The following is a 20,204-nucleotide window of genomic DNA, read 5'->3' as shown; positions in this document are numbered from 1 at the left end:
AAAATTGTTTTGTTTTTCTGATGAGTATATGTAAGGAAAAATACAATATTAACATACAAATATTGATTGTTCTATGTAAATGAAACATGTCTGTAAAAATATACTGAAGTTTTAATGTTGTTTGTTTAGTTACATTCCAATGACCTAAAAACATAATCTGCCCACAATCACAACTTTTGCTAATTTTTTTATTTTCATTTTTAAATCATTTTACTTATAGGTGAATGGCTATATTTCTTCATAAACACCTGACACATGTTTCGTTAAAATGATGGGAAATATGGTCTACTGTGCCATGAAACAACCCATTAGAGGCAAATAAATATTATTACAAATTGCACTAAATGGACGAAACAAAAATAACAAAGTAAATTCAAAGGGAAATGGAAATCTAGAAAACTTCTTCCCCCACAAAGATATATCCAATTGAATGAAGGATGGTGTTAGGCAGCCATCTTTAATTTATAGCAGAACTAGAAGTGTGTATATATATATATATATATATATATATATATATATATATATAATAAAGTTGTATTCCTGTTTGTTCACAATATATGTTGTCTATGGCATGACAGATTGTTATATATGATGTATACTGTTTCGACATGTTTCTTATTAATTTTGAAATGTTTCTTAATTTTGGATAGTAAAATATCCATCATTAGAGTAGAAGGAAAGAGTTTTTTTTTTTTTTTTTTTAAATAAAATGTTTGACCTCATGTTGTATCAAAGCTGTGTACTGCTGTTCTTTCATGCAGTACTGAAGTAAAGAACTCTTGACTTGAAGCTTTTTTTAGTTGTATGGTCGCTGTAATGTTATGAGTATTGGCAAAAAGCTCTTCGTATTTTTTAATAAAATGTTGAATAAACAATGGTTATTAAAACCATGTTAAGATGCAAATATTTAAAAAACATTTTTTTTTCTGTTCAACTTGAACGGTTTCTTAATTTAAATATTTATTATCTTTGAAACCGTTTTTCAATAAAAATATGCATATCAAAGAATATTTTTTATTGAGTATGTATAAATACGAGGGGCGTGCAATAACTAATGCCCCTGACACACTTCCAGTTGTCTGATCCAGCTGAAATTTTGCATATGCAATGATTTATGTCTGTACGAGTTATGTGGCAAATTACAACTCTGAACAAATTGTGGTTTCTGTTTTACAGGTTTGAACTGAATCAGGTGTGAAATGGAACCTGTTGAATGTCGAGCAGTGATCCGGTTTTTGTATTTGAAAGGACGCACACCACAGGAGACTTTTGATGAAATGAAAGAAACTTATGGTGATAATGCCCCATCATATGACCTTGTAAAACGCTGGCATCGTGAATTCAAACGTGGCCGGAAGTCTGTGGAAACAGCTCCCAGACCTGGTCGCCCCTCCCCCCTTCTGATGAGGCATCTGTCCGTCAAGTTGAGGCTGTCATTTTGGAAGATCGGCGCATTACTATTCGCCAAATAGCCCAAGATGTCAAGATTAGTACAGGGTACTATCATTCATGACCATATGCATAAGGTGTCTGCCAGATGGATTCCCAGGTTGCTCACACCATTCCAGAAGCGAGAACGCGTCGAGTGCTCGAGGATGAATTTGGAGATGTGCCAAGATGTCAAAGTTTTTCAAAAGACTGATTACACAGGATGAAACCTGCGTCCATCACTATGATCCAGAGACCAAAGCCCAGTCAATGCAGTGGCAGCACTTGGACTCCCCACCTCCAAAGAAGTCAAGGGTGCAGCCCTCCGCTGGCAAGGTCATGCTCATAGTCTTCTGGAACCAGGACGGAGTAGTGATGACAGATTTCCTGGCAAAGGGTACCACAATTACAGGAGCCTATTATGCTTCACTTTTGAGGAAATTAGGGGAAGCTATCAAAATCAAGAGGCGCGGCAAGATTAGCAAAGGTACCCTCCTCCTGCAGGACAACGTTTTCATCTATAACTCGTATGTCGCCAGATCAGAAGCACTGGCATATAGTTATGAAATCCTCCCCCATCCTCCCTACTTTCCTGACCTTGCACCCTCTGACTTTCACCTCTCCCCAGCCATGAAGGTTTTTTTGAAAGGAAAGCATTTCCCAGATGATGCAGCCTTGATTTCTGAAGTCATGTCGTGGTTGGAAGACCAACCTAGGGTGTTCTACAAAAACGGTCTCCATAGCTGCATCAAACGATTGGAGAAATGCATAACTCTGGGTGATTCCTATGTAAAGAAAGACTAATAACTGTGCCAAGTTTTGTTGCTCTACTGCTATGGGAAGTGGGTCAGGGGCATTACTTATTGCACACCCCTCATATATATATCTTAAATATGATGCACCTAGTATTAAATATTGATGGTTTAGTAAATCTTGCTTCAGTTGCAAGAACCTTGATCATCAAACAAGGTCAGGTAGCCCGGAAACTATTGATTCTGAGACTATTCTGAAAGCCAAATAGGTAAATTTAATGAGTAGCTTCCGCAGAATATCTGGCGAATTCATGTAAATAGGGTCAGTTAATGGAAGACGAAGAGTATGCCCAAACCAGCAGAGCCTCCTGATAAGTACTTTCTCAATTCTAGAAAGTTTACATTTTGTGTGGATTGTGGTGTTTGATATGTGGTCAGAGATATGAATTCTGTGAACCATTGGAGACATCACTAATTGAAGACTTCTAACCTTCGAATATCAGCTAATTACTGGGGCAAGGTTTTGCATCCATAAAGCAGGATCATGTGAATGAGGACCTGGTAGATGCAGCATTTAGTCATTAGCTGGATTTCTTTTTACAACCAAAAGTGATTTATGAATCTAACAGAAAGCAGATGAACCCAAGTTGGTGTTACTCCCAGCTTTATTCTGACTGGGAGTTGAAGTACCTATTAGGATCTCATCTCTCATTAACATTTACCCATAAGTGCTAATTATTTAGTAAAAAATAACAAAAAAAAAATTAAATAAAAAGAAATTATCAAAATGATTCGATTCAGCATTACATAAAATGAAAAAGGATTGATATGCCGTAAAAGCAAACTGTTGCCTTTAAAGATATGTTGAAAAATAAAAAAAACTGAAACTGTGACTCTTTTTATTTTATTATTTTTATTTTATTTTTTATTTTTTTTAGCCTGGTTCACCGAAGCTTCGAATTCTTCACCTCAGTGACATTCATTTGGATCCATTATACAAAGAAGGAACGAATACAGATTGTGGAGAACCACTTTGTTGCAGAGCTGATAATGGACCTCCCAGTAAAATCCTTTTTATTTCATTTCTCAGCAGACACGTATATAACTTCTCCATTCTTACATATCTAGTACATTGTCATCTGTTCTTACTCATAGGACCCCGTTTGTGTCCGTTGCTACACATAGGACCCCGTTTGTGTCCGTTGCTACACATAGGACCCCGTTTGTGTCCGTTGCTACACATAGGACCCCGTTTGTGTCCGTTGCTACACATAGGACCCCGTTTGTGTCCGTTGCTACACATAGGACCCCGTTTGTGTCCGTTGCTACACATAGGACCCCGTTTGTGTCCGTTGCTACACATAGGACCCCGTTTGTGTCCGTTGCTACACATAGGACCCCGTTTGTGTCCGTTGCTACACATAGGACCCCGTTTGTGTCCGTTGCTACACATAGGACCCCGTTTGTGTCCGTTGCTACACATAGGACCCCGTTTGTGTCCGTTGCTACACATAGGACCCCGTTTGTGTCCGTTGCTACACATAGGACCCCGTTTGTGTCCGTTGCTACACATAGGACCCCGTTTGTGTCCGTTGCTACACATAGGACCCCGTTTGTGTCCGTTGCTACACATAGGACCCCGTTTGTGTCCGTTGCTACACATAGGACCCCGTTTGTGTCCGTTGCTACACATAGGACCCCGTTTGTGTCCGTTGCTACACATAGGACCCCGTTTGTGTCCGTTGCTACACATAGGACCCCGTTTGTGTCCGTTGCTACACATAGGACCCCGTTTGTGTCCGTTGCTACACATAGGACCCCGTTTGTGTCCGTTGCTACACATAGGACCCCCTTTGTGTCCGTTGCTACACATAGGACCCCCTTTGTGAGATGTTGGATAAGTGGTAGGCATAAATTAAACATACCAATCGACTTGAATGTGCACTTATATATTTCATTTTTTATCAAGACTTCATGTGAAATGAGTGAGAAATTTTTACAAGACTGCCATTATACAATTTTAGCATTAAACCTTCTCGGCCAATGATTGCTATGACAAATAACACTCTACCTGAGAACCCATCCCTCTACTCTGCTAAAAAATTACTCTCACTAGCGAGCATCCTATACATTTATAAAGCCATCATTTTCCCATGCATGGTTTATTGTTGCCATGTTTGGGCTGGGAAATCTATCACTAGTTTCTTACTCTTAGACAGGATTAAAAAAAGTTTCAGATCTAATAAATCCCGCACTATCGGCCAAGCTCCAACCCCTGTCTCATCAAATGTCATATACCTGTGCCTGTTTTACAAGTACTTTAATGGAATGTGCTTTGATGAACTCGTAGCACGTGCCCTCTTGACATACTTACCCCCGACTAACTTGACAAGCAGCAAAATCCCACATCTTCACTGTAGAGACCCTAGATATTGGAAAGCTTTTTAGAAGAGTTTCTTTCCGTGAACTGCTATACTTTGGAATTTCCTCCTTGTTTCCTCCTTATCTGACTGTACTAAACTACAAGCTCTAGTACCACCTTGACATAAATACCCTTCGACAAACCTGGCAAGCAGCAAAATTCCATCCCTACACAGTAGAAATCCCTAGACGGCAGAAAGCCTTCTACTCTTAATAGTTCTTTCCCTGGATTGCTAGACTTCCAGGTTCCCGCTTCCTCGACTGTACTGACATGCAGAAGTTCAAGTATAATGTAATCAAACATCTTGCTGCTTAGCTTCTCACATAGTGCAACTACAAATTATGGCCCAGATAGTAACCTCCCTTCATCAAAGTGGCACTGTGCCTTGTTTAGGGTGAAAATGCAAAAAAAAAAAAAAGTTTAAATGTAACATGAACAGACATCTTGCTGCTCAGCTCTCCCACAATCCCCTGTTAGACATGATTTTAAATTGTAGTTACTTACATTTCAAATAGATTTATGGCTTGTTTGGAGGTTTAAAAAAACAAAACAAAAAAACCCCCAAAAAACAAAAAAATTTAGACAATTGTAACAAAAATGTAATATAAGTTAAATAAAGTAACATTTTAAGAAAAAATTGGAAATAAAATGGGGTGCTTCTCCAGTTTCACTTAAATATTAAAAAACTATATAATTGCACACTTTTATTTACATATCTGTTTGGTTAAAAAAAAAAAAATGGTATACCAAAATTTATGCAAATTTATCCAGTATTTTTGTTTAAAAAAGAAAAATCAAATCATGCATATGCAAATTTGGAAAGCAATTCTTAACATAAGGAGGCAGTGCTTTATTGACCCTTTTCTTGTTTGAATTAAAGTTTGAGTTATGTACCTTAACCTTAATAAGGCTAAAAACGGCCGATGAGATTTCACTAATATTTTTTTTTTTTTTTTTTTTTTTAAACAAAAATATTAAATGAATTTGGAACTTTTAATGGACTTTATTTTTTTATTTTATTTTTATTTCGTACCTATCCTGTAAGTACATAAACTTTTGTACCAATTTATTTTTCTTTTTATAAAATATTTTTAAATATTGGGCTAAAACTGAAGAATCATTTAAAACATTAACGAAAAAAAAATTAAAAGAAAAAAACTATAGGTGTTTATTTCTGAATTATTTTTAGATAATGACTAGCAGAGGGCGCTCGGCATTGCCCAGTCATAAAATACACTTAAATATATTTTAATTTATCCAGATTTTGTATACAAGTTTTCTCGATTATTTCATATGATACTATACCCAATACATAGTCAAGATGTCAAAAGTAAAAAACGGTTTTGACATGGATGCTATCAGTCAGAATTTCAACCAAAAGCTAATTTGAAAGCAACAAAATGGAGACATAGTGAATTTTATAAATGAGATTAATAATTTGGATTATTTGGTCTAAAATTCTCCTCTTCATTATTATTTTAACAATTATTCAACTAACGTAACACCCAACCTTTTTTCCAACTTGTAAACCTATTCAGAATTTCAAACTCTTCATTTAAATCACAAGATTATATTGTTCTTGTTCTGTTAGTTTCAGTTGGAAATTCCATATAGGTTTCTATTCACTATAAAAATGAACACGTTTGGAAGGTTAGAGACTTGAAGATAACAACCAAGATGAGAATAGAAGTTCAAATAATGCAATAAAATTGCTTGGTCTAAGATAGAGGATTATTTTTGAAAAGGGGCAAAATGTATAAAAAATACTGAAAAAATGATTACTGAAAAATAAAGGGAAAAATTAAAACTATGAAAGTACAGAAGGGAAATAAAATAGAGTAGAAAGATGACCTTGGATTTTCTTTTGGCAGTCTTATTTTGTTCTTTAGTCCTCACATTCCATGAAAAAAGCTTGACAAGAGGAAAGAATTGCTGTTTTCTAGGTCAGAATCTATTAATATACTACTAATTACTGGCTAGGTTTTTGATGTTACAACTTTTTTTAAGCTTCTTACATCAAAATGCTTCATGCCTTGTCTGGAGCAATTTCCATAAAAGAAAATAATATTGGATTTGTAAGAATCTATGAGTGTAGATGGAGAATTCTTAACCAATATCTGCTCATGTAATCTTTAATGTTTTTCATAATGGTGTTGTCAGACAAATGGGGATTGGGGAGGGAATTACAAAGGCAAACAGTTTGAAGAAAGAATCTGTTAGCATAGAAAAGATCCTGTTGTTGATAATCCGTGTTACTATTGCATATTTATGAAAATTAATGACTATAATAATTCTAACAATAAGCACTTTTTTTTTTTTTTTTTTAAACAGAGAAAGGAATACGTGGTGCAGGAAAATGGGGAGACTACAGGAGCTGTGATGTGCCTCCAAGAACACTTGATAATCTTTTCCAGCATCTTAAGTCAATTCAAGATAAAGTAAGTTCTAGAAAAAGTACTTTTTCTTTCACAATACTTAGTGTACCAGATTAGGCTGTTTGAAGATACTGGCTCACTGACCTAAAATGTTGATGCTATTGCTTTTTTTCTTTTCATTTGCAAAAATCGATCCTGTTTTGCAAAGTTTTAAAAACATCCTCTTAAAAGACAGCCGAATCAAACAATCATGAACAAATATTCGAAGATATAAAAAAAAAACTTTAAGCTTGAAAAACTTTTCCCAAATTACTGAATTCAGTATTAAATAACGAGAAAACGATCAGTGTGTAGTAAAACAAACTGACCAAATCAATCTTTCATGATACAAAACCATTTGATGCTAGGACATATTTGTTGCTATTTAAAGTTTTCAGACTTAAGCATATTTGCAGAAATTTTAATATATTCTAAATAGTTTGATTATTTTATTTATTTTTTTTCAAATATTATCCAAATGTACTTAATAACTCAATCATCCAGCTTATATAAAGAGTTCATTACTGTAAGTGAACAATGCAGTACATAGTTACAAATTGAGTAATTGGCTTGTGATGTATATGGGGAATGGTCCGCTTATACTCATACTACTGTTACAATCCTTAAAGCTAGCATCATTAACATACTATGCATCGTTCGTTATGCAAGAAGAGTTTTGGTGCTTTCTCTACAACAATATTATGGTGAACCAGAATTGTTACAAGAAAAATTATTTAGGTTGTTTTAAGAAGGAACACTTTGTAACCCATTTCTTTAACCTTTTGTATTTTTTTAAAGCATACCTTTTTACAGTATCAAAATGCTTTCTATCAAACGTGATCATTGTGTGAAAATGAGTGACTACAGGGTGAATCAGAGCAGGTGACTCTAAGTCCGCAACAAACAATGACAGATAAAAAATTTGCATAATACTTGTTTTTTTTGTTTTTGTTTTTTTCATAAAATAATAAAATGTTAATGCTTCACGGTTTTGAATTTATTTTTAATATTATAAAAATATATTACTTGATGAAATATTTCTTGATTTCTTTGTTTAGAAAAATAGAATAAATTTTATCTGACGCCATTTGTTGCAAACTTTTACCATTCTGGATTGATTTTTTAATTTTAGTCATTTCTTAATGATATTATTTGGCAATTATCCGTTTGGCATAGTGTAAACAATTAAATACAAAAAAAAGGCATATTAACAAAGTATGAACGTCTTATTCTTCTAGATTATATATTAGATTCTTCCATTCTTTACCACCTATGAGATTCTAATTATCAAATTCAGATGAAGTTGTTTATAGTGAATGTGACTCGTCGAGATAAAGCCTCTCCATTGAGTTTTGTCTTTCTGCTGACATCACATTGATTGGTGCTAACCATCGCCTAACAAGATTTTGAAATTCCTAAAATGAACTGCTATTTTCAAGAGATTAATAGAGGTTCTGTTTTTTCCTGTTGACTCTTGCGATCAGGATCATAGTATTAAAAAAGAAATGCTTTGACGAAAAAAAAAAAAAAATGGAATGCTGGTCTGGAGCATTTTAAATTCTCTGTTAAATAATTTTTGTTAAGAAAAATATTTCTAAAAAAAAAAAAAAAAAAATTCGAGCAGTAAAAAAAAAAATTTCAAATATTCAAGTAAATTATCCAACAGATTTTTTTTTTTTTTATAAGTTTGATCTTTTTAAAATTTATTTGGGCACTAGTAACTTTGTATTGAAATTATTTATTTGAATTTCATTTGTTCTATTTTTAAATTTTTGGTCTATTTTTATTTTAAAGTAAATTATTTATCATTTGTTTCATTTTAAATGGTTTTATTAAAAAGGTCAGCTCTCCAAATATCTACCAAATTTTATTGACTAGTTTTCTGTTTTGACAAACGATGACAAGGCAAATTAATCCATTTTGATTTTTGCTTGAATTTTTATTTGGTAAATAGTAATTATTAATATAATAAAACGCTTTATTAAAAATGTTGCCACACGGACTTGGGCTTAAAGGAGTGATTTTTTTTTTTTTTTTTTTTTTTTTTTTTTTTTGTAAGAAACAAAATCAAACAATATTAAAAAAATAATACATAAAACAAAAAAAAAAACAACATAAAATCAAACAGTGTTTATTAAAAATGAAATTAAAATATTTCCAATTGAACCTTGGTAATGATGTTTCCAATATAGAATTTTGCTGAAGAAATTGTCTTAAAAGATGCTATCTAATTTGTGAAAACCAGAAAACAAATAAATATTTTAAAAATGATAAAAAATTTTTAAATGCAAAAATCATCCACCAAATTTATAAAGTGGATCAATTACCTCGTCACTGCTTAGTAAATCAAGAGAAAACTAGTTAATAAAATTTGGCAGACATTTTGAAAGCTAACCACTTCAATATATATTTTTAAATTAACTTGTTTGTTTTCAGTTTTTTTTTGTTTTTTTTTTGTAATTATCATTTATTTTGAATTTGCTTATGCATATTGTAGCCAACAATATTTTCTATAAAACAAATATAATCGTCATTGCTTGAACTTTGCATGTTTTCATTTTAATAACTTTCATAATGAATTTTTTTTCAGATTATTCGCAATCTAATTAATTTATGAAACCTTATATTCATTTACTTTACACAGCAACAACACCCAACCTCACTATTCATCTTTAATTAATATTAATGTAGATTCATACCTTTTCTTAACTCTGTTTTCCCTCTTTCTTCTTGCTTCTCCTGCCTTTTAATCCAGATTTTTTTTTTTTTTCCAGTTTGATTGTATTTATTGGACAGGTGATCTACCTCCACATAACATTTGGAGCCAAACAAGAACCGACCAGACTAAAGCCATCAGTGTCCTAACAGATTATTTTTTGAAATATCTTCCAAAGAAAACATTATTCCCTGTAGTTGGGAATCATGAAAGTGCACCTGTCAATAGGTATTTATTTATTTATTTTTTTATAGGAATAAGTATATTGCATATTGTTCAACAATATTTTGTTTAATCAAGCTCGTTTTAAATACATTTTTTTTTTGTATGTTGTGTGTATGTATATATATATATATATATATATATATATATATATATATATTAGGGGGGTTTGGATAAAATAATAGAATTACACTTGATTAAAAACAAAAATACAGAAAACCTTTGTATGTACTTGTCATGGAGCAAAAGTCATATTCCAAAAATCACGTAAATTGATAAGTATTTTTTTTTTCTTTTTTTTTTTTTAATAAAGAAAATCAAATTTTATGATTTTTAGTGATTAAAAAGTTTAATTTGAATACAAATAAAATTTCTGTTGTCGAATTGATATGCCACCCTTGAATTTTGATAAGATTAAAAGCAATATGGCTATTGCTGGTTTTCTCATGGCTTCCTAAACACATTAAACGCAACTACTATTGCACTTCACTATTCGAAAATAATGATTTCTCCCAATAACATTCCACCTATTCTCATTGGCTGCAACCATGAAATTCTATTATTCTGGATTGCACACAAACATACAAAAAATGAACACCTTATTCCATATAGCCGATCAATTGCCTTGCATTCTTTTAAATCACTTATACTTTACTATCGTCGCTTTTCCTTTATTTTATGAACTGATTTTTACCAAAAATAACCATAACATTTCCTTACAAGTTACACATGCCATTATGCATTATTTGGATTAATATTATTTACACATTAACGTTCTACTAAATTGGACACTTACTTTGTGACCATCCTTGAGACAATATTTTTCTCGTATGTGTTCACTCCATTAGAACATTATAATTGAAAACTGATCCCCGACGATAAGGCATAAAAATTTTTTTACAATTCTTACTTTTTTCTTATCTGAAATTTAAGTTTTTTTTATCAATGAGATTAACTTGACAAAAGAAAAAAAATGTCAATACATTTTTTTTCTTTTTTTTTTTTTTGTCAAGTTAATTTTCTTCGATAACAAACTTAAATTTATGGAATTTACTGGGGGGGTGGTGGTATTATTAAACATCTTTTAATTTAAAAATCTGGTAAAGTGAATTGTAGTAGCCTCCTACATCAAAGTGGTGCCAAACCTAAATTGGGGTGATCAGGCAAACAAAAAAAAAAAAAACTTTCAAAATCATAAGTATTTTTTCTTTTTATATAAAACATATTTTCACACTCAAGACCTGAATTAAAATAAAGATAAATTATTTTCATTACTTTTCATTCAGTTTGCCTTTGACTAGATTAATGCTGATTTTTATTTTTAAAAATTTTTTTTCTTCCTTTGTCAAATAATTTATGCTGCTAAAGTATAAATTTCCCCTTTATTACATTGCCTATGAATATACTTATTTGTTATATATTGGCTTTTTTATACTATAGTTGTTTTTTTTTTTGTCTAGTTCTCTTTTTAGGACTTGTTTTTCACACTGCTCAGACATGAACTTTTTTAGTACTTTTTAACCTTAACACCAACTATACTATTTTCTTCAAACTGACGATTTCTACAGGTTTTAGACTATGCTGAATAAGACAATCTATTTTAACTTAGATGGAGCCAAGTAGTTTTTAAGATATAATGACATGCATTATTCACTGTTCAACGCATGTGCGATAAAAAAGTGTACTTCTCTTCGCACCACATTGCCTTCCCCCACATTTTTTTTGGTTTATAGTCTTTGTGGGTGGGTATGCTGACAACATATATCAAGTCTTTACTTTTCTTCCCGAGATTATCATCACTGTACAATTTGGAGAGCCATGGTTGCCGACGCTGTTGAAACAGCAATGCTGCTGCATACATGTATATACATGCTTCTACAGGACCTCTTTTCAGAGAGACCACATCATCATCAGGTTGAAAAAAATCTGGAAAATTTTTTTATTTTTTTTTTTGTAGCATGACGTGGTCTCTCTGAAAAAAAGATTCTGCAGAAACATTTATGCACATGTAGCTAATAATGTTTGTATGTGTGTGTGTATATATATATATATATATATATATATATATATGATGATGATGATGATTGCAATGTCTTGTCAGACGAGTGCCACTCCCTCAGACACTTAAAGTCCATGAGCCCAAAAATGACTGTTTTTTAGCCCTACCGGTGAATTTACATGCTCAAGCGGGCATGACACTGAAGACTGTCATTGAGGTCAATTATTTCATGCTTCCAGCATTTCAAGCTTCCACACATCACAACTTTTCCATCGCCACAGAACCATTTTTATAGACAAATGCCTGAGGAAGTATCTATACACAGATGATGTTACAGAGTCTTAGCTTTGTATGACAGCTAAGTCTCTCTCTCTGTCTGTTCAAAATGTTGAGATCCAGCAACAAGCAAGAGCAAGATAGCCAGAAACAATTTGAACTGCAGACCAGCTTAATGCGGGTACTGGTCTCCCGCTTTATGGTTTTTTTAAATCAGAGATTTTCTTCTCCTAGAAAGGTTGCTTTCACCACGACTTAGGGGAGCCCTCTCCACTTCAACACATATATAAATACACACGGTGCTAGTTAGCCGTTGACCCCGAAAAAGGGTTCATTCGCCCTTTGGAAGGTCTTGTTTTTAATCCTTCAGGGAGACTAGCCACCCTCCTCACCAAACAAGTCTGGTGGGGAACCAGTTTAGTCGCCAGTGACCCGACCATGAGGCAGGTAGTACTGGGTTACATGGTACCAATAGCATATGACATGACCTGACACACACACACACACACACATATATATACACATGCACATATCTCTAGAAAAGACAAATAAGAATTATATGTAAGAACTTTAATTTTTGATTTATGTCTTTTAGTTTAAACATTGTGTGTTGAATTGTAGTTTTAAAAAATTGTTCAATATTTTAACTTTTAATTGACAATTTGTTGTTTTTTTGATATTTGAATCCTTTTTATTTTGAAAAAAAAAGAAAAAACCCCCCAATATTTTAGCTTTCATTATTAATCTAGTGTGTATTTTTTCTTTTCAGCTTCCCACCCTCATACATTACAGGGAACAACTCTATAAGCTGGCTTTATTCGGCTCTAAATAAGAGCTGGGCCAACTGGCTACCCAAAGAGACATATGGTACAATTAAAAGGTAGGTTTTTGAATGTTAAATATGTGCTTTTTCTCTAAATTACATAATCAATTAAAAAAATATATATAAATAATCAGTGACTCGTCAGGAAAGGAGTTATCGTAGGATGATTATTTTATTTGGTTATTCACTGATTTCTCACTGTTACTGTCTACTCTTTATAGATGACAAATGCGGCAGAATGGAAGCTGCATTGACCGTTATCATCTCTGTCACATTGTTGATGCGAACTGTAGAAGATTCAGAACTGCCGCTGCTGTAGTGAAATCGCCATTTTATCCAGCAGTGATTCTGGTGGTAAAAATCCACTAAATCGCTGGCAGTGGGGGCTGGAAGAAAACCCAAATTGTCCAAACTATTTGGGATTGTGTGTAACAGGAGACTGTAGAAAATTGAGTTGCGAGATGTCTATTTATGTTATATTTAAACTTCTGCAGGTTGTACTATCAGGGAAGCAGGAAACTGAGAGAATACTGAAGTCTAGCAGTCTGAGAAATAGACTCCTACATCTATGGACCTCAACAGTGAAGGTGTGAGATTTTGTTGCTTGTCTGGTTAGTTGGAAAGGAGTATGTACTTCGAAGGGGCACAAGTGATGGGAGTTTATAATGCTACTAATTATGGTGCCTTTGAGATCTGGTTGATCTGTGGAAATGACAAGATTGTGTTTGTCTCTGCCGCACACATTGAGCTGTTCAAAAATGAAATCTATGGTTTTATTAGGAGTGCTGAACCATAAATGAGGGAGGATGATCCAGCATTTCAATCTTACATATAGTGATAAACAAATATTAGGATAATTTTTACTACAGTAGAAACTCTGCTATAATGAGAAATGTGAAAATCTGTTAAGAAACTAAATAACACAATGCAGTATAATTTTTTAAAAATAAAGGAATTTTATTTATTTTTTTTTTTTATCCAAATTTTCAGCTCCATGAGCCTTCCTTAGTCGGTATGAGAAATTTGAAAATCCGTTAAATATTTCATTTATTTGATAAAAAATCCTGCATCATGATATCTGGTTTGACAGATACTCAAATTTATAAAACAAATAGTTCAAATAAAATTTTGGATTTTTTCGATATTTATGCATTATAGTCAGCATATTTTTATGTAAACGACCGAAAAGTACTGAAACACTTGCATAATAATAATCGGAACAACTGACACTTGGTAAATGCAATAAAAATATTGCAGAAAATTCAATTTGTGTAAACAGATTAGTCATCACCATTTCAATAAATTTTATTGCAGTTTATATACTATTTTATTTTCAGGTAGGATTTTCAAGTTAAATTCAATTTTTACGGTATCTTTTGTTTATTAAATCATTAGGTGAAAGTACACAATAGCTAACAAACCCCCTTTCCTCGCCATGTTAAGAATGAGTTCCTTAGTATTAGTATTTTAGCACGGTCTGTAACCTGCATAAGTACCAATTCTTGAAAACTTGCTAAAATTCTCACCATGTCTCTGGAAGCAAAAATTAAAATTCCTCTGCAAACAGATTTTCTTAACAAAAATATTTCCATTGAAGAAATTTGGCCAGTGGAAAAAAAAGAAACAAAAATTTTATTTGGTAGTTTATTGTCCCTATTCTGCATATTTTATTTTAATTTTTTTTATTTTTATTTATTTATTTTTATATATATTTTTTTAAATTAGAGAATTAGTAGATTCAAATGTTATCAAAAACATGATTCTGATTTGTATATACAAATATTTTATTTTGATTAAGAAATTTGGAAGAATTTTTCTTTACCTTTTTTTTATCCACAGAGGTGCTTTTTATACAGTGTCTCCTTTCCCAGGATTCAGGATTGTTTCCATCAATACAAACTACTGTAATACACTCAATTGGTAAGTTAAAATATTTAAAAAATTTTATTTTTTATTAATTCTATTTTTCTGTTTGATATGGTTATAATCTTGACAAACTAGTTCTTGGAAAATCACCAAAGTTAAGCAATGTTCAGCCTGGCCAGTATATAATGGATGCTGTATGTAACAAAAATCTCTTCAAATTGATGTACAAAACAAGTGTAATATATATATATATATATATATATATATTACTTTAATATTTATTTTTTTCATTTTATAATTGAAATGTATTCAGCAAGTAAAAATATCAAGAAAAAAAACTTTTCTTGCTGATATTTTTGAAAGTCATCCTCTCCTTTCAATTGTCTAGCCTTAATTTAAACCTACATCACTTCCGGTTTGGCGGTGATCATAGCAGCAAAAGACGTCAGTTTTTTTTTCCCATTCTTTTCCTCCTTTGCAGTACGGGCTCGAGCCTGCCTTCCTACTACCACTTTTTTTTTTTGGGGGGGGGGGGGCTCAATATACACATCCAAACACCCGGGCAACGCCGGGCTGAAATGCTAATGTGTGTGTGTGTGTGTATGTATATATATATATATATATATATATATATATAAAAAGTGAACATGTCTGTGTACATTTCCCTACGCAATAACTCTGTCAATTTTTAGTCTACAGACTTGAAATTTGATATACAGGGTACTGAGATTTTGGAAAATCTTTGATCGGGTTTTTGGCAAGAAATTTGGCGATTAAGGGGTCAAAGTTCAACGATTTGACTTTTGAGAACTCTACCAAACTCCTCCGACAATTTTGGGTCTACGCACTTGAAATTTTAGATATAGGTTCCTTGGACATGGATCTAACTTAATAACTTGATTTGAGCCGAAAACAATAAATTTTAAGGGGTCAAAGTTTTTAAAAAATTGACCTCTGCGGTCTCTTCCAAATTACTCGGACAATTTCTGGTCTAAATATTTGAAATTTTACATAAAAGGTATTCAGAGATAGGGCAAGCTTTTTCATCAGTTTTGGTCGAAAATTTTTAGTTACCAATATATAAATGCATGTCTGTTTGCATGTCTGCCTTAAACTTTCAATAGAGGCGACGGATATAACCAAGATCAGTATCGTTTTAAAGTTTGACCTTTCATACGACAAATATCGAAAAATTGGCTAAAAACATTAATATCTTCACCTTCAACTAGGCACTTTTTTACAGGGGGGGGGGTCACTTTTTTGCCGATATTTTTGAAAGTTATCCTCTCCTTTAGATTGTCTAGCCTTAATTTTTAAAAAATGTCGCTTCCAGTTTGGCGGTGATCGTAACAGCATAAACGTTAGGTTTTACCCGGTTCTTTTCCTCCTTTGCGGTATGGGTTCGAGCCTGCCTACCTACTACCACTTTTTTTTTTTTTTTTTTGCTCAACATACACATCCAAACACCCCGGCAACGCCGGGCTGAAATGCTAGTGTGTGTATATATATATTAGTGTTGTACCGATTAATCGGAATCGGGAATCAGAAAAATCAGTAGTTTTCGGGGTATCGGAATCAGAAAAATTTGTGCCTAATTTCCCATTCCAAAACAGATTTTTTTAATATTTTATTATGTTAATTTTTCATTACTGATAAAGTTGGTAAATATTTATTCCTTTTAAACTATTAGTAAAACTAACTTGTATAGATCTTAACATTAAAAGATCTAAATTTATTTTATCTGCATAAAATAAAACTTGAAACTTTGCGAAAATTCGCTAGATAACCTTTAGAAGAATGCAGTTTATTTTCAAGGTATTAAAAAAATTGTTTAAATTTTAAGAAATATTTTGTTAAGAAAAATAATATCAAGCATTATTGCTAATTTAATCAAAAGTAGAATATAATAGTGTTGGATTTTGTCCGGTTAGGTTTTTGTCCAGCTCCCTTACTTGGCATTGGCAAATATGACAAGGAATGGCGAAAGGTGTGAAAAGGATTGGCCTTAAATTGAATTTGAAATGAACTCGTGAAATGTCATGCTTCCGTGTGATTTTCTTTGATTCTTCCGGTATCATTTATGTTTATACTTAGGGATTCCTACGGTGGCGGTGGCGCCAACGCCGTCTAGAACCCACCAATCTCACTCCCCTATATAAGGCCACTAACTAAAAGTATTTTGGGGTAATTAACATTTTCGATACTCGTTTGGCTTCGACAATTTGGCAACATAAAATGTAAGTGTATTTTTAAACACCTATTTTAAAGATATTTAAAATGTGTTTCATGATTTGAAAATTAATTACCAGCATATTTTTACTTTATTTTTGTTTAACATTTATTTTAATGTGATGCGAAAGTTTGAATTGTTTTTTTGTTTTGTAAGTCAAATATATTCTTTTGTTAGGTAGAAGTGTAACTTATCTTGCTTTTGGTAACATTTATTGGATGGGTTTCTACTTGTATATTTAATGTTTAATTTTTGAGTCATTATCGAGAGTTAAGTCGTATGTCGGCCGTTTTTCTTGTTCTCACATAACATCGGGTGAACATAGTGACATTTCTTGGGTGCGTTTCTATCAGTACTTTGATTTCTGAGCTATTACCGAGGTTCGAATATGGCTTGAATAATATCACCATTTTTATTTTGTTTTAACTCAATAGGCTTTACACTACCATTATTTTAAGTTAAAAAAACACTTTAAAATAAGTTAAAGTGGAAAAAAAATAAAAAAAATTATCCAAATGTTTTTCGTAACATTTATTCGTTGTGTATTCAATTATTTCGCCCCTTCTCTCCCTTTCTTATTCTGAAAAATCATCACCAGACGAAAAGCAAAAAAATAATAAATTTAAGAATTTATAGTATCTGTTTTACAAGTAAATTTAACAGAAAATGAGCCTCCATATCCAAGTAATTCTAACGTTTAAGGACAGTTAACCAAAGATTGCTATAATATGTAAGTTCTGTGTGTTTGTATGTGGGAGATAACTTTTTAAGTGATAATATGCGGGTTTTATGAACTTACCAGTCTAACTTAGGGTAAGTTGTAAAAGAATTTAATGAACAATCATAATAATTTATAATGGCCTGAAAATGAAGACGATTTTACTTTAAATATATATACTAAACTGATCCCACTCTCTAAATTTTAAATTAGCGTTTTTTTTAATATGTTCACATAATCGCCTAAAAATGTAGAATCTCATTTTGTTTGGGGTGTGTGAGTTCGTTTACATGTGATTCTATTTACTTGTCATCCCTTATCCGAAGGTAGTGTTAGACACAAGGTCGGTTTTTAATATAGGGAATCCAACTCTTTATTTTTTGTAGTATCATGGACTTAGGGTTAGTAGTAGGAAAGGGCCGTGTCGTTTATAAAATGGCGAATCAAACTTTTCTTTTTGCAACAAAAAGTTATAATTGCGATGGGTGAAAAATGAAAACGGAGTAAAAAAAACACTGATAATTTCACGAGAATACATCATTTACATCTTCGTACCGTTTTACACGTAGCTATTTAAAAATGAAATATAAACATTGCCTATAAACACTCATGATTATAAAAAAATATAAAACGATTAGGAATTTAAAATAGAGGGTCAATTTCACAAATAAATTTAACGTAAAATGAGCTGCTTTTCCAAAACAGTGTGTTACCAATTTTAAATTATGTGCATTATTGGAGGAGGAGGGGGTGTCTACTTTTTAAGCAATTACACATGGTTTTACAACGTCGCAAATCGAATTTAATTTAGTGAGAAACAATTTAGTTAACACCCATAAAGAATTAGGGTGTCCAGAAACGATGATCATTTTGCGTTAAATTTATATTTGAAACATTCTAAATTCTAAAATGATTGCGGTACTTGTGCAGTTTATGTACCCCATTAAAAAACGAAAATTTCAAAAAGAAAAACTATTACATTCTACGTACCCGTTATGGAATGAAGTTCTCATAAAAAATTCACTTAATTTCATCAAGTAGTTTTACTTTTATCGCTAAAAGCATTCATTTGAGGCATTCGAAACAGTCAATCTAAACTACGCCATTAGCCTTGATTTTGGTCGAAATATAATGGATTACTTCCCTTTGATATCAATTAAGCGATTTATTAGAGAAATTCCATGTTCCCGAGATTGAAAACAAGCTGTAAAAACAAAACTACTTGATGAAATTAAGTGAATTTTTTTTTTTTTTTTTTTTTTTTTTTTTTTTTAGAACTCTATTCCACAACGGGTACGTAGAATATAATTGTTTTTTGAAATTTTCATTTTTTAATGAGGGACGTAAACTGCACAAGTACCATGATCGCTTTTCTTTCCGTCAATTTAAAAAAATGGGTAAACACATAATCTATGAAAGTAATATTTCATTTTGGAACAGGGATTTAGCTGCGTGTTAATCTACAAAGTCGTTGTTGTCGTTATCATCATCATCACCATTTGCACTTCGTTTTGTTTTATTTTTCATAGCAAAGTAAATCAATTTAATAACCTACCAAATTTTTATAATTAAAATAAAATTTTCATTCATAGAGAGAAGGCACAGAAAGCTCACGCAATCTCTCGTTAAAAATGTTTTTCTAAATTTAGAAATTCATTTGTAACAATGAGAGGTACCGTTGTTAAATATGTTGTCTTATATCGTTTTCTTATTTGGCCTACCAATCTTCGAATATTTTCAACTATCTAATTATTTATGTAAGTAGCATGTTATACAGTAAATACAATCTGATACAATATAGCTTTGTTTTAAAATCAAAATAAATGTTTTGTCTTATAATTTTTAATCAATTACAGAGCAAACATTTGAGAAAAAATATATGCGGAAATTATCCAGGGGTTTATGAAAATTTACGAAAGAAACAATAAAAAGAAAACAAATCTCTAAATATGTATAAATTTTAATAGAATCGGAATCGGAAATTTTGAAAGGAATCTGTAATTGTATCGGAATCAGGAAAAATTTTGGATCGTCCCATCACTAATATATATATATATATATATATATATGACGGTCCTTCCCAAAGTAAGGGCTCCTATTTTTAACTCAAAAACTAAAATGTTGAAGAACTACGAAGATGGAAGTGGCACCATTAAATCAAGCAACCTTTTGTGCCTCAGAATTTATTTTTCTACATAGTCACTACCTTTCTCAATGCACTTTTGCCAACCTCTTTTGATGCTTTGGTTCTAAAAGTCCAGAGTGTGTTTTACCACTCATATCTCCGTCACCATTCTGAAATTGACAAACCCATCTTATAACTATGCTGACATCAACT

At 32.1% G+C, this 20,204-nt stretch overlaps 1 protein-coding gene across 1 annotated transcript in view; it reads left to right on the top strand.

Annotated features, from left to right (window-relative positions):
- The window catches only part of LOC145293930 (sphingomyelin phosphodiesterase-like), a 110,494-nt gene that overhangs the window by 55,673 nt on the left and 34,617 nt on the right, over positions 1–20,204 (top strand). The window contains exons 4-8 of the mRNA XM_080140756.1: positions 3,119–3,242; positions 6,934–7,040; positions 9,791–9,960; positions 12,999–13,109; positions 14,892–14,972. Of these exons, the coding sequence (XP_079996882.1) occupies positions 3,119–3,242; positions 6,934–7,040; positions 9,791–9,960; positions 12,999–13,109; positions 14,892–14,972 (593 nt within the window). The remainder of the gene's footprint in view (positions 1–3,118; positions 3,243–6,933; positions 7,041–9,790; positions 9,961–12,998; positions 13,110–14,891; positions 14,973–20,204) is intronic.

Source organism: Euprymna scolopes, chromosome 15, assembly GCF_053919585.1.
Source record: "Euprymna scolopes isolate OS-2025 chromosome 15, ASM5391958v1, whole genome shotgun sequence".
Classification (NCBI taxonomy): domain Eukaryota; kingdom Metazoa; phylum Mollusca; class Cephalopoda; order Sepiida; family Sepiolidae; genus Euprymna; species Euprymna scolopes.
The sequence above is the reverse complement of the archived record's forward strand: the minus strand, read 5'-3'. Positions and strand labels throughout refer to the sequence as shown.